Source organism: Perognathus longimembris, chromosome 13 (assembly GCF_023159225.1).
Source record: "Perognathus longimembris pacificus isolate PPM17 chromosome 13, ASM2315922v1, whole genome shotgun sequence".
Classification (NCBI taxonomy): Eukaryota; Metazoa; Chordata; class Mammalia; order Rodentia; family Heteromyidae; genus Perognathus; species Perognathus longimembris.
The window spans coordinates 17,391,376-17,415,591 of record NC_063173.1 but is presented as its reverse complement, the minus strand read 5'-3'; the positions used below and the strand labels follow the sequence as shown (position 1 = coordinate 17,415,591).

Below are 24,216 nucleotides of genomic sequence, written 5' to 3'. Positions count from 1 at the left end.
TTCTCATATAAACTCATGAAAACATTAATGTGCCAATTATATTACTTTCCTTCATATTTTCTTTGTATAACATTGGATCCTAAAGGCTTTTAAACTGTTAGCCAAGAACTGGCCTTTGCTTGTGATATCTACAAGCATTTTCCTAGAATGAGCTCAAATTAAACAACTTCTAGGGAGAAAAGCACCCTTCTATACACACACACACACATACACACACACGTACAACGTCTATATATGACATGCTAGTCTCATTAGTACCTGTATGGGTTCTGATATGTTTCTGTAGATCTCCTGAAGTTTTGAAAGATTTAGTACAATTATCTTCTGAACATCGATATGGCTTTTCTCCAGTATGAGTTCTAAAATGACTTTTTAATCCATAACCTTTAAGGGAAATTAAAAAAATAATTAATACTTCTCTAAACAAGCACATTCAGATAAAGCAATTAAATTATTTTTAATATAGGAAAGCTGGGCACATAATCCTAGTGACTCAGGAGGCTGAGATCTGAAAAGGTGCTGTTCATAGTCAGCCTGGACAGACAAATCCAAAAGACTTTTTTTTATTGATCTTGGTGCTTGAACTCAGGGCTTGGGCACTGTTCCTGAGCTTTTCTGCTCAAGGCTAGTAGTCTCCCACTTTGAGCCAGAGCACCTCTTCCAATTTTCTGGTGGTTAAATTGGAGATAAGAATCTCATAGACTCTCCTACCCAAGCTGGCTTTGAACCTTGATCCTCAGATCTCAGACTACTTACTGAGTAGCTAGGATGTGAGCCATCAGCACCTGGTAAAAAGTTGGATGTGGTGTGAGAGCGCAAGGTCTGAAATCAAGTCCCAGTATGCAGAGACACACACACACACACACACACACACACACACACACACACACACACACACACACACCCCTCAAATAATAAGGGCAAAATACTAGGCAAGTGTAATGGAATAACTACTAAAAATGCATGAGACAATATTGATAGCTCAGGTCTGTCATGCCAAAAATTCAATACTTTATCTTTGTTTAGAAAAATGATGTGATCTCTTCCTTTTCACTTTTTATATTTTGCCAGTCCTTGGGCTTAAACTCGGGGCCTGAGTGCTAAATTCGTTGGTGGTTAATTGGAGATGTGGCTTTGAAGCACAATCCTCAGATCTCAGCCTCTTGAATAGAAAGGATTATAGGCATGAGCCACCAGCACCCAGCTGTCTCTTCCTTTTTAAAAATGCCCTAATTTTATCAGCTGTTATTCATAACTCAATACTCCTAAAGTTTAAAGTAGAATCAAGATAAAAATGAGAAATGGAAGCTAGGAGGATTAATCAGTCTAAGCTCTGCCAGATGGGCCCCTAGAGAGGCCCTGGCCAACTAAGGCATAATTTCTCCATGGCTCCTTAAGGTGCTTGTATTAATTAAACTTAAAAGTTGCCTCCACTGGGGATATGGCCTAGTGGCAAGAGTGCTTGCCTCGTATACGTGAGGCCCTGGGTTCGATTCCTCAGCACCACATACACAGAAAATGGCCAGAAGTGACACTGTGGCTCAAGTGGCAGAGTGCTAGCCTTGAGCAAAAAAAAAAAAAAAGAAGCCAGGGACAGTGCTCAGGCCCTGAGTTCACAGCCTAAGACTGGCCAAAAGAGTTCACAGCCTAAGACTGGCCAAAAAAAAAAAAGTTGCCTCCTGGGGCTGGGAATATGGCCTAGTAGCAAGAGTGCTTTGCCTCATATACATGAAGCCCTGGGTTTGACTCCTCAGCACCACATATATAGAAAAGGCCAGAAGTGGCACTGTGGCTCAAGTGGTAGAGTGCTAGCCTTGAGCAAAAAGAAGCCAGGGACAGTGCTCAGGCCCTGAGTGGCAAAAAAAAAAAAAAAAAAGAAAAGAAAAAGAAGTCACCTTCTAAAGCTTGTTTTTTGTTTTTTTTAAAGTAGGCTGTGAAGTGAAAAGAACCACAGTTGGCAAAGATAGCTCTGTGGAGAAAAATGCAAACAAAAGCCGGGCCAGGAACAAGCAGGATTAGAGGCAATAAAGAGGAAAAAAAAAAAACCTGCCCATGAAATGGAGGTGTGGTTTAAATGGTAGAGCACCAGCCTTGACAGAAGCTTAAAAATCTCCTCATGTGCTTCTGTAGACATGAGAGTTCCTGCCTCTTGCCTGTGTGCTCAATTCCCCATTAGAACCAATAAAAAAAGAAAAAAAAGTATGTTTTTACCTGTTGCAAATGCTTTCCCACAGCCTGCGTGCTCACATTGATAAGGCCGGTCTCCTGTGTGTGACCTCTCGTGGACCTGTTATTAAAATAGAAGCACAATTATATTTTCTTTATGCATTCTTAGGGTAAGATGGTCTCATCATAGGACTACTTTTTTTCTCTCACTAATGAGTGGCTTGGGTTTTTGTTCCTGTTTCTGTTTTTGCCGGTACCAGAGTTTGAACTGAGAACCTTATACTCACTTGGCTGTGCTCTACCACTTGAGCCATGCCTCCAGCTTTGCTTTTTTGCTGTATATTTTGGAGATGGTAAACATCTGAGCCCAAGTTGGCTTCAAACTTTGATCCTCCAGATCTCAGCTTCTAGAGTAGCTAGGATTACAGGCATGCACAATCAATGGCTGGCTTGCAACCAGTTTAAAAAAAAAAGAAAAAGCCAGTCACCAGTGGCTATGCCAATACTAAGTACTGAGGAGGTTGAGAACTGACAGCCAGGAGCTGGTGGCTCACACCCCTAATTAAACCCCAAGGAGGCTGAAATCTGAGGATCATGGTTCAAAGCCAGCTAGGGCAGGAAAGTCCATGAGACTCCTATGTACAATACCAAAAATTCAGAGGTAGAGCCGTGACTCAGATAGAGCACTAACCTTAAACTTAAAAGCTCATGGACAGCACTCAGGCACGGAGTTTAAGCTCCAAGACAGGCACAAAAACAAAACAATAAACAAAACATTTCAAAGTCAGCCCTGCCAGACAAAACCAAGAATTAACCAGCACTTAACCAGCAGAAAGCTGGAAGTGGAGGTGTAGCTTAAGTAGTAGTGCACCAGCCATGAGCAAAAGAACTGAGTGAAAGTGGGAGGCCTTGAGTTCAACCCCCAGAAACAGCACAAAAATAAGCAAACAAAACAACAACTAAAAACAACTTTTTCACAAAACTATGGCCCAAGAAATCTCAATATAGGCCTAAATATTATATATTAGAGGGGACTCCTTTAACTAAGGAATAGGAACATTGATGTTTGAGTGTTTCCAGAGTGGCCAAAAGTACAAGAAATTAGAGAACTAGAAACAGGGTGCAGGGTGATAGCACCCAAAGTAAGTAAAGATCTGAAAGCAAGGCTTCACCACCGCCTAGAGGTATAACCGTATATAAGCCTCACAGTCCTCTCTATAGACAGATAGTATGACATAACAGGATTTATCATGGGGGCTGCTGTGACAAATGAATAATCTTTTTTTTTTCTTTTTTGCTGGTCCTAGGGCTTGAACTCAAGGCCTAGGGCTCTGTGCTTGAGCATTTGTGTTCAAAGCTAGTGTTCTGCCACTAGATCCACACCATCACTTCCAGCTTTTTCTGAGTAGTTTATTGGAGACAAGAGTCTCAATGACTTTTCTGCCTGAGCTGGGATCAAACTGTGATCCTCAGATCTCAGCCTTCTGACTAGCTAGGATTCCAGACATGGCAACCGTGCCCAGCTAAAATGGGTAATCTAGAGAGTAACTAATAATTACTGAACATTTCATGTATGTCATTTCATTCTGTTTAGTGCTTTACATGGACTGTATTAACTTATTTAATTCTTATAACCACTCTATAGAGATTCAATTTTGTAGGTGCGGAAAATGAGGGAGTTATGCTCTCAGGCCATTACTCCAAAGATGCTAAATTTACAATCCCTGACATATTATAAATTGTTCAACAAATCTTAGCCCTGAGAGTTAAGTCTACTCTATTGCTTTCTATTGTAATTAAAATTCAAGTGTTTGGCCCAAAGACTTGAAAGGCAGCACAATAGAGTGTTGATGAATTGAACCTAGGGCTTCGTGCATACTAGGGCAGCTACTTTACAACTGAGCCATGTCCTCAGCTACAAGACAAATTAACACCAACTGTTGCTAGATTCCACAGAATCACTGTTAACAGAATAATTAAAAATACCTCTGAAGTTAGGTGCTGGTGGCTCATGCCTGTAATCCTAGCTACTCAGGAGGCTGAGATCTGAGGATCTCAGTTCAAAGCTAGGCCAAGCAGTAAAGTCCTGAGACTATTGCGTCCAATTAATCAACAGAAAACCAAAGTGGCACTAGGACTCAAAATGGTCAAATGCTAGCCTTGAGCAAAAGAGCTCAGGGACAACACCCAGGTTCCAAATTCAAGCCCCACGACTGACAAAATATATATATAAATAAATAAAAACGGGGGCTGGGAATATGACCTAGTGGTAAAGTGCTCGCCTCGTATATATGAAGCCCTGGGTTCGATTCCTCAGCACCACATATATAGAAAAAAGCCGGAAGTGGCGCTGTGGCTCAAGAGGTAGAGTGCTAGCCTTGAACAAAAAGAAGCCAGGGACAGTGCTCAGGCCCTGAGTCCATGCCCCAGGACTGGCAACAAAAACAAAACAAATTAAATAAAACCAAGTATGTCAAATAATTATATAAATTTCCTACTTGAAATTTATTAAATTCATATATAACCTACCATGTGCTAAATAGTATGCTAGAATGAGGGATGTATAAAGAGAATACAGTACAGTTATTAAAAGAATCATTTCTGGGGCTGGGGATATGGCCTAGTGGCTAGAGTGCTTGCCTCCTATACATGAAGCCCTGAGTTCAATTCCCCAGCACCACATATACAGAAAATGGCCAGAAGTGGCGCTGTGGCTCAAGTGGCAGGGTGCTAGCCTTGAGCAAAAAGAAGCCAGGGACAGTGCTCAGGCCCTGAGTCCACGCCCCAGGACTGGCCAAAAAAAAGAAAACAAGAGTCATTTCTGGAATCTACATAATCATTTGTGTCTGAATGTGAATATATGCCAACCTGTTTTTTTTGGTACCAGTACTGGGACTTGGAAGTCTGGACCTCAAGGTTAGCGCTCTACCAGTATCATAAGGGGGAGAAAACAGTGGTGTTTGAGCACTATAAGCATGCCATGTTGTATTTCATGCACTGGGAACTCTCATAACTAGATACAGTATTTCCCTTACATATACCTTAAGATGATGAGCTGTAGTATATAATTTTCCACACCCCTCATATTGACACCGAAACGCCTTTTCTCCACTCTGTTGAGGTTTAGCAGTTACTCTTGTTGCATGCCCTTGTAAGACAATCTAGATAAAATAAAAGTATGATTTGAAGTTTGAGACTGAAGACAAATAATGTAGATAAAATTACTATCTTCACAATAAAAAAAAGATAAAACTGTAATGTGAGTTCTAGACTTAGGTCATCACTAAAAGCCTACAATACTAAGTCAGTAAGGTCCCTTCTACTACATGGCTGAAGCCAGCCCCTCTAGAAGGATCATCAGCACTTCTAGGAACCAAAGGAATGCACAGCTCAAGCTTACAAATCCATTTCCATTCTTTTAGAAAACCTCTATTGTATGCAGATATTCCTAGGCATACTCAAGTAGTATCTATAGCTGTGCTGCTGGGTTTTTTTTTGGGGGGGGGGGGTTGCTTTGTTTTATAGCTCCCCTCCACCCACCCCAGCTGAGGACCAAAGGGCCCTGCACTTGCCAGGTAGGCGCTGTTCCACTGAGCTAAATCCTCAGCCCTTGTTGTTGTTGTTTTTGCCAGTCCTGGGGCCTGGGCACTGTCCCTGGCATCTTTTTGCTCAAGGCTACCACTCTTACCACTTGAGCCACAGTGCCACTTCTGGCTTTTTCTATATATGTGGCGCTGAGGAATTGAACCCAGGGCTTCATGTATACAAGGCAAGCACTCTACTACTGGGCCATATTCCCAGCCCTGTGATGTTTATTTTTACTTATTTTATTTATTTTTCCCATCCTAGGGCTTGGAATCAGGGCCTAAGCACTGTCCCTGACTTCTTTTTGTTCAAGGCTAGCACTCTACCTCTTGAGCCACCGCACCACTCCTGGCTTTTTCTGTTTATGTGGTGCTGATGAATGGAACCCAGGGCATTGTGCATTCTAGGCAAGCACTCTACCACTAAGCCACATTCCCAGCCCACCCTGTGCTGTTTTTTGACGTACATGAATACTAAAAACAATGTAGAAATCACTTTAAATTTCAAAAGTAATGAAAATAAAGGCATTAAAAGCTATTTGAGTCACCTGTAAAAGATATTATAGTCCATATCATCCCAGTCTGTACTTGTATATAAGATCTTTTTTTTCGACACAATACCATAAGAATTCAAACAGTAATGATTTTATATACTTTTTAAAGATGACCACCTATTTTAAAAATTACAATATCATGAAAATTAAATAATGGTTTTCTTTTTTTTTGGCCAGGCCTGGGGCTTGAACTCAGGGCTTGAGCACTGTCCCTGGCTTCTTTTTGCTCAAGGCTAGCACTCTACCACTTGAGCCACAGCGCCACTTCTGGCCATTTTCTATATATGTGGTGCTGGGGAATTGAACCCAGGGCCTCATGTATACGAGGCCAGCACTCTTGCCACTCGGCTATATCCCCAGCCCCTGGTTTTCTTTTCTTTTTTTTTTTTTTTTTTTAACTTTTCTTTTCTTCTTCGTTATTGTCAAAGTAAAGTACAGAGGGGTTACAGTTTCATATGTAAGGCAGTGAGTACATTTCTTAATTTTTTTTTTTTTTGCCAGTCCTGGGGCTTGAGCACTGTCCCTGGCTTCTTTTTGCTCAAGGCTAGCACTCTACCACTTGAGCCACAGCGCCACTTCTGGATTTTTAAATATGTGGTGCTGAGGAATCGAACCCAGGGCTTCATGTATGCGAGGCAAACACTACCATTAGGCCATATTCCCAGCTAAATAATGTTTTTCTTCTCTTTTTTTTTTTTTTTTGTGTGTGTGTGTGTGCCAGTTCCAGTGCTTGCATTAGGGCCTGGGTACTACTGTCCTTCAGCTTTTTAGCTCAAAGCGAACTTTTTACCACTTAATCCACAGCCCTACTTTCAGCTGTTTCTGGTATTTAATTGGAGGTAAGAGCCTCATAGACTTTCCTGCCTGAGCTGGCTTTGAAACCATGATCCTGACTTTAGCCACCTGAGTAGCTAGGATTATAAGCATGAGCCAACTGTGCCCCATAGTTTTCATATATATATATATTTATATATATATATATTTTTAATTTAATTTAATTTTTTGCCAGTCGTGGGGCTTGAACTCAGGGCTTGAGCACTGACTGTCCCTGGCTTCTTTTTGCTCAAGGCTAGTACTCTGTCACTTGAGCCACAGCACCACTTCTGGCTGTTTTCTATATATGTGGTGCTGAGGAATCGAACCCAGGGCTTCATGTATAAGAGGCAAGCACTCTTGCCACTAGGCCATATCCCCAGACCTTTTCATATATATTTTTTCCCATATATTTCACACACACATACACACACAATGCTGATACTAGATTTTGAATTCAATGTCTCATGTTCTTTTTTTTTTAACCAGTCCTGGGGCTTGAACTCAGGGCCTGACTCTAGTTTCATTTTTCTCAAGGCTACCACTCTACCATTTGAGCCACAACACTACTTCTGGCTTTTTCTGTTAATGTGGTGCTGAGAAATCCAACCCAGGGCTTCATGCATGCTAGGCAAGCACTCTACCACTAAGCCACATTCCCAGGCCTAGATTTTAAGGAGTAGCAAGTCCCAGTGGTGAGTGAACATAGGACTGAATCGAAAATTAAATCTCAAGGTGACCTTAATAGTAAAAAGTTAACAATGTTACAGTTCCTGTTAGAATGTCAGCAAAGAGTTAGTGTTTGTTTTTGTAAAAAAAAAAAAAGTAATAAAAAGTTTAACCACCCCTTATTAAGGAGTTATACTTATATGATGACCTGTGATGAGTGTTTTACATAAAAGGTATAATTTGTTCCTCATATCAATGATTTACAAATATGAAAAATAAGACTCATGGTGGTTAAATATAACTTGGTCACAGTCAAAAGCTAGGGAGTGAAATTTGAAGAAACTGCATCTAGAGTTCAAGTCATTAGCCAACTGAGCCTCTGGTTGCTGCAGACATAGCTCCAAGGATCACTGAGTTGAGAGACCTATGGAATTGAGGGTAACTACTAAATTTTATTATCTAGCTAAGTATGTCAAAATCCACTTACTATAATACACACGGTAAACACAACTTCCATTATCTGATGTGTGTAAATCTGTGTATTCTGAAATAATTCATATTGGGAGGGAAGGATAAAAATGAAAGGAACTAAAAGATTTTTTTTTTAATGTGTTTGAAGCTGGGTGCCAATGGTTCACATCTGCAGTCCTAGCAATGCAGGAGGCTGGGATCTGAGGACTGGAGTTTAAAACTAGCCCAAAGAGGAAAATTGCTGAGATTCTTATTTCCAATAACCAGTAAACATCTGGAAGCAGTAGAGCACCAGCCTTAGGCAATAAAGCTCAGGGGAAGCTCCCAGGCCCTGAGTTCAAGTCCCAGGACTGGCAGGAAGAAACTTTCTTTCTTTTTTTGCCAGTCCTGGGCCTTGGACTCAGGGCCTGAGCACTGTCCCTGGCTTCTTTTTGCTCAAGGCTAGCACTCTGCCACTTGAGCCACACCGCCACTTCTGGCCGTTTTCTATATATGTGGTGCTGGGGAATCTAACCCAGGGCTTCATGTATGCGAGGCAAGCACTCTTGCCACTAGGCCATATTCCCAGCCCAGGAAGAAACTTTCTAAACTGGGCACAGTGGTGAGCCCAAGTATACCTCTAGCATGTGGGAGGTTGTGATAGGAGGACTGTGAGCTCAAGGTCAGCCTAGATACACAGAAAGACTGGGAGAGAGCAAGAGAAGGGGTGACACTGTCCAAAAAGAAATGTACTCATTACCTGACTTTTGTAACTGTAACCCCTCTGTATATCACCTTTATAATAACAATAAAAAAGATCAGTATACTAAAACAACAAAAAACCTGAAAGAACAAAAATCCTCTGGCTTTACGTACCTGCATTTTTTTCTCTTGCTCATTTTCTCCAATTATTCCAGTACCTGTTACACTTTCACTTCCATCAATGGATACCTACAGAAAAAAAAGAAAGCTTAAAAATATACTTTTCCTTGTGGCAGTGAGGATGGAACCCAGTGTTCCATGCATTCTAGGTAAACACTCTACCACCGAGTTATCCTTTTTCCTTTCAAAGATCTTTATGAGACAAACTTGTTGAGTACAAGAAAATAAAAACCAAACCACGGCCACCATCCTCCCTCCACATTATTTTTTTAATTTAATTTTTCTGAATCCCTGCGCCTTTCCTCTTTTTATGATGGTATTAGAATTAAACTCAGGCCTTGCAGTTGCAAGGCAGGTGCTCTACCATCTGAGCCAGGACTCTAGCTCCTTTCTGTCCTGGTTATATTTTATGCCTAGAGCAGCCTGCGTTACAATCATCCTACTTGTATTTCCTCATATCCATGGGGATGACCAGCTCATGCTACTGTACTGAGCCACTGAGAGATGGAGTCTCCCCAACTTTCTATATGTAGGCTGTCCTCAAACTACAATTTCTCAATCTCTACTTCCCAAGCAGCTAGGATGATAAGCTTGAGTCACCATGCCTAGATCCTCAAATTGTTCTATAAGTTTTTGGATTTTTGGTTTTTGTTGTTTTTTGGCTTTTGAGCCAATTGGAAATAAGAGTTTCAAGGCGACTTTTCTTCCCCAGGTTGCCTTTGAATCGTGATCTTCATATCTCAGCCTCTTGAGTCGCTAGGATTACAGGCATGAGCCACTGGTGCCTGTGTTCTACAAGTTTTAATTTGGCATGTCCATATATAAATACAAGGTATCTTGATCAGCCTCACCCTTTCTCAAATGAGGTTTTTCTATGTTGCCTATGACAGCCTTGAATTCCTAGAGTAAAAGTCCTGCTCTAACATCCAAGTACACAGAGCCATATACAACTCAAAGACTAACACTTTGCCTGCAATGGGGTACATATCTGGGATCATGAATTCAAGATTTATCTTAACTCACTCCCCTCAAAACACACAAACAGGGGCTGGGGATATAGCCTAGTGGCAAGAGTGCCTGCCCCTAGGTTCGATTCCCCAGCACCACATATACAGAAAACTGCCAGAAGCGGCGCTGTGGCTCAAGTGGCAGAGTGCTAGCCTTGAGCGGGAAGAAGCCAGGGACAGTGCTCAGGCCCTGAGTCCAAGGTCCAGGACTGGCAAAAAACAAACAAACAAAAAAAAAAACACACAAACAAACCAACAAAAGAGGGCTGGCAAGAGTGCTTGCCCTGTAATTCCCCAGCACCACATATACACAAAAAATGGCCAGAAGTGATGCTGTGGCTCAAGTGGCAGAGTGCTAGCCTTGAGCAAAAAGAAGCCAGGGACAGTGCTCAGACCATGAGTCCAAGCCTCAGGACTGGCACAAAAAAAAGAAAAAGAAACCCAGACACCAGTGTCTCATTTCTAGAGTGGTTCAAAGCCAGACCAGGCAGGAAAGTCTATGAGACTCTTAACCACAAAAAAAAAAAAAAAGCCAGAAGTGTAAGTATGGCTCAAATGGTAGAACACTAGCCCTGAGAAAAAATTAGCCCAGGGACAGTGCCCAGGAACTGAGATCAAACCATAGGAATGGCAAAATAAATCAAACAAAGTAACTAAATATCAACCCTTTGATGAAAGCTTTGAGAGTTCCCCCCGCCTTTTTTTTTTTTTTTTTTTTTTTTGCCAGTATTGGGGTTTGAACTCAAGGCTTGCTTGGTTGGTATTCTATCATGTAAACCATATTTCAGCCCTCCTTTTGCTGGAAATTTTAGAGATGGTGTCATGTGGACTTTTCTGCCTAGCCTGGCTTCTAACTGCTATCCTCCTGACCTCAGCATCCCAAGTAGCTAGGACTACAGGCATAAGCCACCAGTGCCCAGTTTCCTTACTTTTTATTTTCTTTTCTTTGCTAGTCCTGGGGCTTGAACTCAGGGCCTGAGCACTGTCCCTGGCTTCTTTTTGCTCAAGGCTAGCACTCTGCCACTTGAGCCACAGCGCTACTTCCAGCTTTTTCTGTTATGTGGTACTGAGGAATCGAACCCAGAGCTTCATGCATACTAGGCAAGCATTCTACCACTAAGCCATATTCCCAGCCCTTTCATTACTTTTTCTAATCTCTATTTTCTACTTCTTAATTCAAAAGCAGTTCAATGTATGCTTATTCTTCTTTTATGGCACCTATCCCTGATTATCACTTTTTGTGAACTATCAGTTATCCATTCCTTTTCTTCAAATCTTTTACCTCATTCATTCCTTTCTTTCTCTACTAATATTTGTACATTTCACTTTTTTCTTTTTTTTCAGTCATAACGCTTGAACTCTGGGCCTGGGTGTTGTCCCTGAGCTCTTCAGTTCAAGGCTAAGGCCCTACCACTGGAGCCACAGCACCACTTCCAGTTTTCTGGTAGTTAACTTAAGATAGGAGTCTCACAGACTTTTCTTCCTCAGGCTTTAAACCTCAATCCTGAGATCTCAGCCTCCTGAGTAGCTAGGATTACAGGTGTGAAGCTAGGATTACAGGTGTGAGCTTATGTGAGCACTTTTAAATCTCTTTAAGTTCCCCTCCTCCCCCCAGCTGTCTTTCTGAGTGCTAAGCAAGTACTACCATAGTTGGTTCTCATGTCTTTCTAAGACACATGATTCTTTCTCTCTCTCTCTCTTTTGGTAGCAGTGTAGGAGCTTGAACTCAGGGCCTATGTGCTATCGCTGAGCTTCTTTGCTCAATACTAGTGCTCTACCACTTAAGCCACAGCTCCACTTCCAGCTTTTTGGTGGTTCATTGAAGATCACAGTCTCATGGACTTTCCTGCCTAGGCTAGATTTGTTTTGTTTTGTTTTTGCTGCCAGTCCTGGGGCGTGGCCTCAGGGCCTGAGCACTGTCCCTGGCTTCTTTTTTATTTTTATTTATTTTTTTTTTTTTGGCCAGTCCTGGGGTTTGGTCTCAGGGCCTGAGCACTGTCCCTGGCTTCTTCTTGCTCAAGGCTAGCACTCTGCCACTTGAGCCACAGCGCCACTTCTGGCCATTTTCTGTATATGTGGTGCTGGGGAATCGAACCCAGGGCCCCATGTATACGAGGCAAGCACTCTTGCCACTAGGCCATATCCCCAGCCCCCCTGGCTTCTTTTTGCTCAAGGCCAGCACTCTACCACTTGAGCCACAGCACCACTTCTGGCTTTTTTTTCTATATATGTGGTGCTGAGGAATCAAACCCAGGGCTTCATGTATAAGAGGCGAGCACTTTGCCAATAGGCTAGATTTGAACTGTGATTCTCAGATCTTAGCCCCCTGAGTAGCTAGGATTATAGGCATGGGCCATTAGGGCCTGGTCATGGTTTCTTTGATGCTGACTGATTTTGATCCTCAGTTGCTTATTTCTTAATAAAGAATGCTTTTTCTTTTCATGTAAAACAGAGGCATAAGATAGTTGTAACACTGCAAAATGCCATACCTTTGCTGCATACTGTTCCAAAGCACTGATAGTGTCGGGGTCAATTGTTGCATCCCCAGTATGTAGGCCTGCCACTGTTCCATCAGCTTGAATTGCCAAGATGGTGTCAGACTGTGGAACTTGCACTGCATGGTGGATATAGGCTGTGGTGCCATCTTCCAGTTGAACCGCCTGCAATGCACTCTGGTCATAACTATCTGAGGAGGTGGACGAGAAGGGCATTAAATTAAAGGAAAAGTCTAATAAATTGTTTATACACACTTAACAGACAACTGAAGTTATATCAAGTAGTTACTATGAGCACTATACCTTGTGTTTTGTTTGTATTATTTCATTTAATCCTTACAAAAATTCTATGAGACTACATTTACCACCTCCACTATACAAATGAGAACCTGAAGTTTGGGGGATTAAAAGTCCCTTTCCTTATGAATCAGGATTTTCTTTTCTGTTCTTTTTTTGGTACCAGTCTTGGGGCTTGAACTCTGGACTCAAGGTTTGGGTGTTGTCCCTGAGCCTTTGTACTCAATGCCAGTACTCTACCACTTGAGCCACAGCTTCACTTCTGATCTTTTTGGTGGTTTGAGGTGCCAGACTTTGAAGTCAGGCCCCACCATGTGAACCCCATTTTAGAATCGAACCCTGAGCCAATCAGATTTGTACCTGTGTTCTAATCTTGCTTGCACAGCTGATTGTTGTAACCTTGTTCTTTGCCTTTATAAGCCCTGTGTAATCACAGCTCGGGGCTCCCTCCTAACCTTCGCTGGGTCGGTGGGTAGGACGAGGCCCGAGTTGGCAGCTCGTTAAATAAAGCCTTGCCTTGCTTTTGCATTTCGGAGTTTCTGAATCTCGGTGGTCTTCTTGGGGGTGGTCTTGCGACTTGGCACAACAGTTAATTGCAGATACAAGTCTTATGGACTTTCCTACCTGGTCTGGCTTTGAAACACAAACCTCAGATGTCAGACTCTGAGTAGGTAGGATTATAAACATGAGCCACTGGGACCTGGCGGGAAGTTTTTGTTGCTGTTGTTTAAACTCTGGGCCTTATGTTTGCTAGGCAGGCACTTGACTACTTGGCCATATTTCCAGCCCTTTTTGTTTTATTTTTTTTAAATAAGGTTTTTGCCGAGGTCAGCCTGAATCATAATCCTTTTTATACTTCATACACAGCTGGGATAACAGGTGAACTCCACCATGTTCATTGTATTCGTGATGAGCTTTAGGAGATGAGACCTCTTAAACTTTCAGCAAAGACTGGCCTTGAAACTTATTCTTCCCAAGTACTTAGGAATGTAAGAGTGAGCTCCCATACCCAACTATAAATCAGAATTTAAAAATTTAACAAGTCGGGCTGGGAATATGGCCTAGTGGCAAGAGCGCTCGCCTCGTATACATGAGGCCCTGGGTTCGATTCCCCAGCACCACATATACATAAAACGGCCAGAAGTGGCGCTGTGGCTCAAGTGGCAGAGTGCTAGCCTTGAGCAAGAAGAAGCCAGGGACAGTGCTCAGGCCCTGAGTCCGAGGCCCAGGACTGGCCAAAAAAAAAAAAAAAAAAAATTTAACAAGTCAAAATCAATACATAGAGAAAATAGGATTTTACCTCCTCTCAGTTTATGGGGCTCAAACTTGAGACTCCAAAGTCCATGGGGTTTGCCATTCCAAATTCTTCTTGGACAGCTCAAATTATCAGAAAGTTTTTCCTTAAATCATACCAAGGGCTGGGAATGTGGTTTAGTGGTAGAGTGCTTGCCTAGCATGCATGAAGCCCTGGGTTCCATTCCTCAGCACCACATACACAGAAAAAGCTGGAAGTGGTGCTGTGGCTCAAGTGGTAGACTCCTAGCCTTGAGCAAAAAGAAGCCAGGGACAGCGCTCAGGTCCTGAGTCCCAAGCCTCAGGACTGGCAAAAAAAAAAAAGTCATACCCAAATCTGCTGCTTTGTACTTCAAAAAACAAACACTTTAGAAACTAAAGCCATGTTTTATTTTTTCCACACTCCCATTTTTCCCTAATTTTATTCCTGCTTCCAAAGCTATCGTACCTTTAGAGGTATGGTGAATAAATGCAGTGGTTCCATCTTCTAACTGCACTGCTTGACCATCTTCTAGACGCAAACTGTCCCCTGCTCAAAAACAAGGCTTACATTTAGATCTCATGTTTTCCAGCACCTTACAGTTAACTTACTTGGCAACAACACTCAGTAAGTCATTAAATACATCATGACAACTGACACTTGCTTAATGAGTTTTGTACATTTAAGCAATTTTGGTAAAGCTGCTTTGAGAAAGTATTTGAAGATAAAAAAAAATTAGAATATACTTGACAAGTGATGTGGAGAGTTGAAAGAAGGGGAAAAAAGAAGACAACGTGTGACAGATAGGATTTAAGTAGAGATAATAGATTCCTGTTCATTTCCACAGTGCAATCTGTGGAGCAATTTCTTTTCCACTATCTTTTTTTTCTTTTTCTTTTGTCAGTCATGGGGCTTGAACTCAGGGCCAGGATGCTGTCCCTGAGCTTGTTCACTCAAGGTTAGTGCTATACTACTTTGAGCCACAGCTCCACTTCTGGTTTTCTGCTAGTAAACTGGAAATAAGAGTCTCATGGACTTTTCTTGTCCCACCTGGCTTCAAACCATGATCCTCAGATCTCAGCTCCTGAGTAACTAGGATTACAGGCATGAGCCACTGGCACTCAGCATTTTCCACTATCTTTGAACAGAAGTCTTAGTTAAATAGCTGGGCACTGGTGGCTCACAACTATAATCCTAGCTACTCAGAAGGCTGAGATCTGAGGATTGCAGTTCAAAGCCAGCCCAGGCAGAAAAGTCTGTGACACTTTTTATTTTTATTTTTTGCTAGTCCTGGGGCTTGAACTCAGGGCCTGGGCTCTGTGCTCAAGACTAGCCCTCCACCACTTGAGCCACAGAACCACTTCCAGCTTTTTCTGTTAATGTGATACTGAAGGATGGAACCTAGGGCTTCAAGCATGCTAGGCATGCATTCCACATTCCCAGTCCATGAGACTCTTATCTCCAAAAAACTACTCAGAAAAGGCCGAAAGTGGTGGAAGTGGTGCTGTGGCTCAAGTGGTAGAGTGCTAGCCTTGAGCACAAAAGACTCAAGGACAGGGCCCAGGCTCAGAGTTCAAGTCCCAGGACTGGTAACACAAATGAACAACAATAAAAAAACCAATCTACAAATCCTCTCTTTAGCAATTACTGACTTCCCTTAACAGAAGGAAGACCAGAAACCAGGAATAAGTTTAGGTAGTAAGAGGGAACTGGAGCCAGAAAGTACTAAATGTGAGAATCTGGATGGTTTCCTGTGTTGTAGCTTAAACACTTACTACTTTTAGGTATGGGTACATGTTGAACATAGGCAGCAGAACCATCCTCCAGTTGAATGACCTGGCCATCAATGAGTCTTCCATCTACAACAAAAGTGTAAAGTCAATAAACTAGCACAAATGAAAATTCAAAACTTTTTACAATTTCAAAATAATATCAACTATAAAAACATACACTACTTAAGCTCATGTTCATCTTGATTCTTCCCTCAATGTTGAGGCAATTCAATAACACATCCAGTGATCCTATAGAAAGCAAAAAATCCTCCCTCAGCCATCCTTCCTCCCCTCCCATTTTCAATCACATGAGTTCAAGAGGAAGAGTGGCGCATATAGCAACCTATAGCAAGTTGAACCTCTACGTAGTTTTCAGAACCTCATAGGAGTAATGACCCTGACCATGGAGAAGTTGAAAGGAGATGTCAGGATATAAGAAGCCAGTTATCATTCTTACCCCTAGTGGATAAGTAGACCCTTGTTTATGCCTGGTAGGTTTCCGTAAAAATAAGGAGTTTGGGAACTGAGCTACTTCCTAGAGCAAACTAAACATCAATTAAGAAGCAATGTTCCTCAAACCAAACCAAATGTCTTTAGTCTTTAAAAATCGGAAATAAGGGCTGGGGATATGGCCTAGTGGCAAGAGTGCTTGCCTCATATACTTGAAGCCCTGGGTTCGATTCCCCAGCACCACATATACAGAAAATGGCCAGAAGTGGCGCTGTGACTCAAGTGGCAGAGTGCTAGCCTTGAGCAAAAAGAAGCCAGGGACAGTGCTCATGCCCTGAGTCCAAGGCCCAGGACTGGCAAAAAAAAAAAAAATTTTTTTGCTCAAGGATAGCACTCTGCCACTTGAGTCACAGAGCCACTTCTGGCCATTTTCTGTATATGTGGTGCTGGGGAATCGAACCCAAGGCTTCATGTATAGGAGGCAAGCACTCTAGCCACTAGGCCATAGCCCCAGGACTGGCCAAAAAAAAAAAAAAAAGAATGTTCTTAAGGGAAATATCAGAGAGGGCGGGAGACATGGCTCATGGTAGAGCACTTGGCCTAGCAAGTGTAAGGCCTTGAGTTCAAACCCCATTACCACCACCAAAACAAAACAGAACAAAAAAAGCTGGGTGTCAGTATCTTACATCTATAAATCCTAGCTACTCAGCCTGAGCAGAAAAAGTCATGAAAAAGTCTTATCTCTAACCATTAAAAACAGCTGGAAGTGAAAGCTATGGCTCAAGTGATAGAGCACCAGTCTTGAGCAAAAAACTAAGGGACAGCTAAAGCCCTGAGTTCAATCCCCAGGATCAGTACACACACACACACACACACACACACGCACGCACGCACGCACGCGCGCGCGCGCGCGCGCAAAGAAAGAGGCTAGAAACCAGAGATACTTTCTACCCTGCTGTCCTCTACTAATTTTGGTGCCCCAGGATATCTTCCATACATCTCAAAGGATATCCCTAAATTGTTAAAACAAAATTTAAGCTAAATTGAAATAACTTTAAACTATCATATGCAATATAACATCTTTAGGAGAAATTGAAAATGAGATAAAGCTGACAGGCTTCAACTCTAAGGTTCTAAATCACAGGTATGAACCAACTGGTTACATAAGAGATACTTACTTACCTTTAGAATTGTGTTGTATGTAAGCAGTAGAACCATCTGCAAGTGTCACTGCTTGTAAGCTTACACCTTCCATATTTTCTAAATTGTCACCATCTAAAACAAAATTACTTTTCTTAGATAACTATCATACACATATGCTGATTAAACTAATTTTTTAAAAAAGAAAATTAAGCAAAAAGTAGACTACTTAACTCTTAAGACTCCTTTTTAGCATTTAGAAAAAATATTTCCCTGCTCTACCAGCATGCATGGCAAGTTAAAAATTATACCCATGATGGGGCTGGGGATATGGCCTAGTGGCAAGAGTGCTTGCCTTGTATACATGAGGCCCTGGGTTCAATTCCCCAGCACCACATATACAGAAAATGGCCAGAAGTGGTGCTGTGGCTCAAGTGGCAGAGTGCTAGCCTTGAGCAAAAAGAAGCCAGGAACAGTGCTCAGGCCCTGAGTCCAAGCCCAGGACTGGCAAAAAAAAAAAAAAAAAAAAAAAAAAAAAAAAAAAAAAATTATACCCATGAGCAGGCCTCAGTTTAGGCCGGCTAACTAAGTAAGAAACCCAGTGTTACAGCTTTTTCCTTAAGATAAATGTTATTTCCAAACCCACATGATCCCTTTAAATGATTACTCACCTGCCACGGTTACTGCCTCTGTAAGGCATAAGGTAACATGTTGAGCCTCCATGCCTCCTCCAGGAAACTCTGTCATTCCCTGAGAATCCCGATTTATTTGGGCTAACAACATTTTCTACCTTAAAGAAAAATATAGACACTTAAAAATGATACTTAGGAAAAATCTGCAAATTTATGAACCTCCAAAGTGGTATTTAAGGGGCTGGGAACGTGGTTTAGTGGTAGAGTGCTTGCTTATTTAGTATGCTGAATTCGGATTCCTCAGCAACAGATAAACAGAAAAAGCCAGAAGTGGAGCTGTGGCTCAACAAGTAGAGCAAAAAGAGGCCAGGGACAGTGCTCAGGCCCTGAGCCCCAAGTCCAAGGACTGCAAAAAAAAAAAAAAAAAGTGGTATTTGGAAGAAGATATTTTACTTAAGCCTAAAGAAAGTAGCACTGACAATATGGCTAGTAAAGGCACACCTGCACAGGGAAGCTTCAGAAATAAGATCAGTTTGCGTTCAGTGAGATCAGGGTATATGAGGAACAAAACAGCAGAGAGGCTGGGCACCAGAGACTCACACATGCAATTCTAGCTACTAAAGGAAGCTAAGATCTAAGAATCAGGGTTTGAAGCCAAAGCCAGCCCAGGTTGGAAAGTCCATGAGTCTTCCAAATAACCACCCAAAAGCCAGAAGTGTGGCCTAAGGGGTACAGTATTAGTCTTGAGCACAAAAGTTCAGGACAGAGCCCAGGCTCTGAGTTCATGTCCCAAGACTGGCAAAAATAATTTTTAAATAATAGTTAAAAATAATAAAAATTTTAAACAGTCTGTTTATACTCATTTCCTTTTTTCTTTTGGTCTGTTGTGGGGCTTGAACTCTGGGCCTGGGCACTGTCCCTGAGCTCTTTAGCTCAAAGCTAGTGTTCTACCACTTTGCGCCACAGTGCCACTTCTGGTTTTCTCGTGGTTAATGGAGATAATAGTCTCTCACGGACTTTCCTGTCCAGGCTGGCTTTGAACCATGATCCTCAGATCTCAGCCTCCAGAGTAGCTATTGTAAGAGATTTTCAAGAAGACAACCAATGAAGGAGAACTCCACCTGGTATTCAGGCAAAAGAGAGAACTATTGAGCCGAACTGCTGGACTGCTACTCAACCCCAGGCACTGGTGGCAGTCTCTCCCGGTTCATGCCTTATCTAGGACAGGGGGTGGGAGGTGTGTCCAGGTAGATTAGGGTGTGTCCAGATGGATTAGGGTGTGACCTCAGAGAAGGGGGAGGTAACTGCCTCCACGTATGCAAGTTACCTAGGTAACTGGATGGTGATTTAAACAGGTGGGGGCATCTGCATGGAGCCCTCCTGGAGGTGGACCTTACAGCTATGATAACAGGCATGGGCCACCAGTGCCCAGCTTTATACTCATTTTCTATCCTACCTTTTTTTGTTGTTTGTTTTTTAGTTTTTAAATTTTTGGTGCCAAGAAACAAGCCCATCATCCCATCCATGCTAGGCAAACACCCTACTACTGAGCTGTACATCCTCAGCTCAAAACAGGAATTTTACTAACAGTTCTAATGGTGTAACTCCTTTGAATAGTTAACTGACAGATTAACAGAATGTATACCAGGAAGTTGAAATATGTTTTGGGTAAGGTCCGCCTGGAGGGCTCCATGCAGATGCCCCCACCAGGTCAAGTCTCCACCCAGTTACCTGGGTAACCAGCATACCTGGAGGCAGTTACCACCCCCTTCCTGAGGTCACATCCTAATCCACCTGGCCACACCCCCTGCCCCTGCCCTAGATAAGGCAGTCGGTATGGGTCACCCCTTCTCTCCAGCCTTGCGTCACCTTGGCCACAGGCCAGTAGTTTGGTAATAAACTTTTCTTTCCTGCCGTGGTGTCCTCCTTTATCAGCTACCTACTTATAAACCTAAAATTTTGTATGAGGGATGATTTAAGGAGAGGAGGGAAGAGGAGAGGGAAAGGAGGGATGGATGAATACAGTCATAGTATTCAGTGTTCATGTGTGAAAGTGGAGCCCTGTAACTTGAGGGAATGGGTGGGGTTGGGATAGATGTGAAGGAAAATGATGGAGTGGGTGACATTGATCAAGATGTATGGTAACATAAATCAACAAGTTGAAGTGGACTGCTTTGTACAAGTACTTAAAGATAATAACTAAGAGTTTGACTAACATATTTCCTAGTATATTTTCTTTAAATGTCTTGGGGGGGGGGGCTGGGAGTATGGCCTAGTGGCAAGAGTGCTTGCCTCATATACATGAAGCCCTGGGTTCAATTCCTCAGCACCACATATATAGAAAAGGCCAGAAGTGGAGCTGTGGCTCCTCAAGTGGCAGAGTGCTAGTGAGCAAAAAGAAGCCAGGGACAGTGCTCAGACCCTGAGTCCAAGGCCCAGGCAGGGCTGGCAAACAAACAAACAAAAAAATTGTATCTTTGGTATTCTTTTTTTTTTTTTTTTTGCCAGTCCTGGGTCTTGGACTCAGGGCCTAAGCACTGTCCCTGGCTTCTTCCCCCTCAAGGCTAGCACTCTGCCACCTGAGCCACAGCGCCCCTTCTGGCCGTTTTCCATATATGTGGTACTGGGAAATTGAACCGAGAGCTTCATGTGTAGGAGGCAAGCACTCTTGCCATTAGGCCATATTCCCAGCCTCTTTGGTATTTTTAATATGTACGTCCATTTCACAAAGCTCCCCAGCAACAGATGACACTGGACTCATTCATTACCTGACTCACATAAATGTAACCCCTCTGTATCTCACCTCTATAATAAAACATTAAAAAAGAAAAACATAAAACCTCTCCAGCAGAATTTAACATACATTCTTTGTTGTTTTTTTCTTTTTGTCCCAGTGCTAAGGTTTGAACTCAGGGTCTGGGCACTGTCTCTGAGCTTTTTTTTGCTCAAGGCTAATATTCTACCACTTGAGCCACAGCTCCACTTCCCACTCTTTGATGGCTAATTGGAGATTAAGAATCTCAACTTTCCTACCTGGGCTAGTTTCAAACTGAGATCCTCAGATCTAGGCCTCATGAGTAGCTAGGATTAAAGGTGTGAGCCACTAGAGCCCAGCTAACATGAACTCTCCACTGAAAAAAACACAGATCTCAAATACATCAACTAAAAACATGCACCTATACTGTCATGACTCAATCAAACTTCCTATCTACAAGTCTGCTAGTGTTCATTTCCCTTTAAACCATACAATGAGATGACAAATCCTAGTTTAGGTGTGTGGCTCAAGTGGTAGACTAGGTGAATGGAAATGATAAATACTACAGGACAGTAGAAAAACTTCAGGCTACATCTGTCCCTCACTCTTACTTTTTGTGTTTCCTGAACTGAACCCACCATGTTCCTGTGCATGGTGAGCACTAGTATTGTACTCAGCAATACAATGAATGAATGAATGAATGGAGACAGATCAACATGATATGATATGAAACATGTCCACTAAGGAATGTATACTTTGGGGCTGGGAATATGGCCTAGTGGTAATGAAGAGCCAGACTTTGAAGTCAGGCCCCACTTTACCATGTGAACCCCACTTTACCACGCGAACCTGAGATAAGCAGGCCCTGTGAGCAAACCCAGGACAAGCTTATTAGGGCCCAGCAGGTCAAGAACTCTAACCGCTGGGAATGCTTAACTCTAACTGCCCCCAGAATGCCTCGAGCCCTGTGCCTTGAGCCCTGAGCCAATCAGATTTGTACCTGTGTCCTAATCTTGCTTGCTTGAACACCTGATTGCTGTAACTTTGTTTTTTGTCTTGCTTGATTGAACACCTGATGGCTCTAACTTTTGTTTTTTTGCCTTTATAAGCCCTGTGCAATCACAGCTCGGGCCTTCCTCCTAACCTCCGCTGTGCCCGAGTTGCAGCTCGCCTGAATAAAGCCTTGCTTTTGCATTTCGGAACGTCTGGCTCTCGGTGGTCTTCTTGGTGGTCTCCTCGCGACATGGGCATAACAGTAAGGGTTATTGCCTCGTATATATGAAGCCTTAGGTTCGATTCCTCAGCATTACATATATAGAAAAGGCCAGAAGTGGTGCTGTGGCTCAAGTGGCAGAGTGCTAGCCTTGAGCAAAAGGAAGCCAGGGGGCTGGGAATATGGCCTAGTGGCAAGAGTGCTTGACTTGTATACATGAAGACCTGGGTTTGATTCCCCAGCACCACATATATAAAAAAACGGCCATAAGTGGTGCAGTGGCTCAAGTGGCAGAGTGCTAGCCTTGAGCAAAAAGAAGCCAGCGACAGTGCTCAGGCCCTGAGTTCAAGGCTCAGGACTGGCAAAAAAAAAGTTCACATGGTTCAAGTAGCAGAGTACCTGTCTAAATAAGTATGAGGACAAGAGTTCAAACCCCAGTAACTCCAAAAAACAAAACCAAAATATAGAATAATCAGAAGCTTGTATATATATTTAAAAATTCATTAAAGTGCTGGGGATCCAAGCCAAGGACGCCTGCATGCTGGGTAAGTGCTATCACTGAGCTACCTCCCCAGTTCTGGGACTCTCAGTTCATTCTGTAAATTAAAAAGGAAAAACTTAAAGAAAAACGAGGGTGTAAGATATCACAAGAAATGTACTCACAGTCTTATTATGTAACTGTACCCCTTTTGCACAACACCTTGTCAACAAAATATAATAAAAGAATTAAAATTAAAAAAAATAAAAAGGAAAAACTTAGTCAGGTGCCAGTGGCTCCCAGCTGTAATCCTAGCTACTAAGGAGGTTGAGATCTGAGGTTTGAAGCTAGCGCTAGAAGGAAAGTACATGAGACTTTTTTTTCCTGTCCTGGGGCTTGAACTCAGAGCCTGGGCACTGTCCTTGAGTTTCTTTTGTTCAACTAGTAAGTACTCTACCACTTGAGACACAGCACCACTTCTGGCTTTTTCTGTGTATGTGGTATTGAGAGGAATCAAACCCAAGGCTTCATGCATGCTAGGCAACACTCTACTACTAAGCCACATTCCCAGCCCCTCCATCACCAATTTATTGCCAATTAACCAGCAAAAAGCCAGAAAAGGTGGCTCAAGTGGTAGAACACCAGCTTTGAATGAAAAAGCCAAGGGAGATAAGAGGATGAGGCCCTGAGTTCAAGCCCCTGGAAGGTCACCAAAAAAAAAGAAAGGAGAAGAAAAGGGAAGGGGGCATGGTTCAGGTGATTGTCTAGGCATGGCAAGTACAAGACAATATTGTCCCGCCCCCCCCCCCCCCAAAAAAAAAGTCAAGGACTTTGTACCAGGAAAGGAGCTCACCATCTATACCAGATACTAGATACAAAGTTTAGGATGTTTGTGTGTGTCTTTGCTTGGATTCAGTTCTTCCTTACTACTATTCTACTCTTGTCTTTGATATAAGAATATACTTTAGGGTGGAAATATATAACTGTTAGCTCACTAACAGTTTGCCTTAGAGACCTTGGACTTGACTTTTAAGCAATGCAGAAACTGCTAAGACTTTGGGGACTCCTGGAGACAAACTAAATGCATGTTTAGGCTCCAGGCATAAGCATCTGGGACCCAGGGACAGAATGTTATGATTTGAATCTCAAGTGTCCCCAAAAGTGTCCCCTCTGTATTAAAGGTTACCATCTAAAAGGCTTTTAGGAAGGGACTGGATCCTCAGGGATCAGGGATCAGATCCAATCAATGGTTAATCTCTTAATGGATTCATATGTTGGGATGTGAGGCTAGTTAGAAAAGTAGGTCTCTGTGGACATGCCTGGAAAAAAATACAGCTTACTCTCCTGCTCGTCTGTCTCTGTTTCTTGACCATCATGTGATTAAGCAACTTTGTTCTATAGCTTCTGCTATGATGGACTGCCTCAATGTGACCCAAACAAAATAATCACTCATGGACTGAAATTTCTGAAACTATAAGTTAAAATAAGTTGACCATGCCTATAATCCTAGCTCCTCAGGATGCAGAAATCTAAGGATTTAGGTTGGGAGTCAACAGGGCAGACAAATCTACCAATCTCCAATTAAC

At 42.5% G+C, this 24,216-nt stretch overlaps 1 protein-coding gene across 4 annotated transcripts in view; it reads right to left on the bottom strand.

The window, feature by feature from the left end:
• Nucleotides 1-24,216, bottom strand: part of Znf143 (zinc finger protein 143) — a 50,433-nt gene that overhangs the window by 21,778 nt on the left and 4,439 nt on the right. The window contains exons 2-10 of one of the 4 annotated variants that reach the window (XM_048361634.1): nt 18,224-18,338; nt 17,595-17,687; nt 15,966-16,049; nt 14,659-14,739; nt 12,615-12,811; nt 9,113-9,187; nt 5,208-5,327; nt 2,212-2,287; nt 259-384 (exon numbers count right to left, since the gene is read on the bottom strand). In XM_048361634.1, the coding sequence (XP_048217591.1) occupies nt 259-384; nt 2,212-2,287; nt 5,208-5,327; nt 9,113-9,187; nt 12,615-12,811; nt 14,659-14,739; nt 15,966-16,049; nt 17,595-17,687; nt 18,224-18,338 (967 nt within the window). Of the gene's footprint in view, nt 1-258; nt 385-2,211; nt 2,288-5,207; nt 5,328-9,112; nt 9,188-12,614; nt 12,812-14,658; nt 14,743-15,965; nt 16,050-17,594; nt 17,688-18,223; nt 18,343-24,216 lie in introns of all 4 variants that reach the window. The other 3 variants (XM_048361633.1, XM_048361637.1, XM_048361635.1) reach the window with 3 other exon arrangements.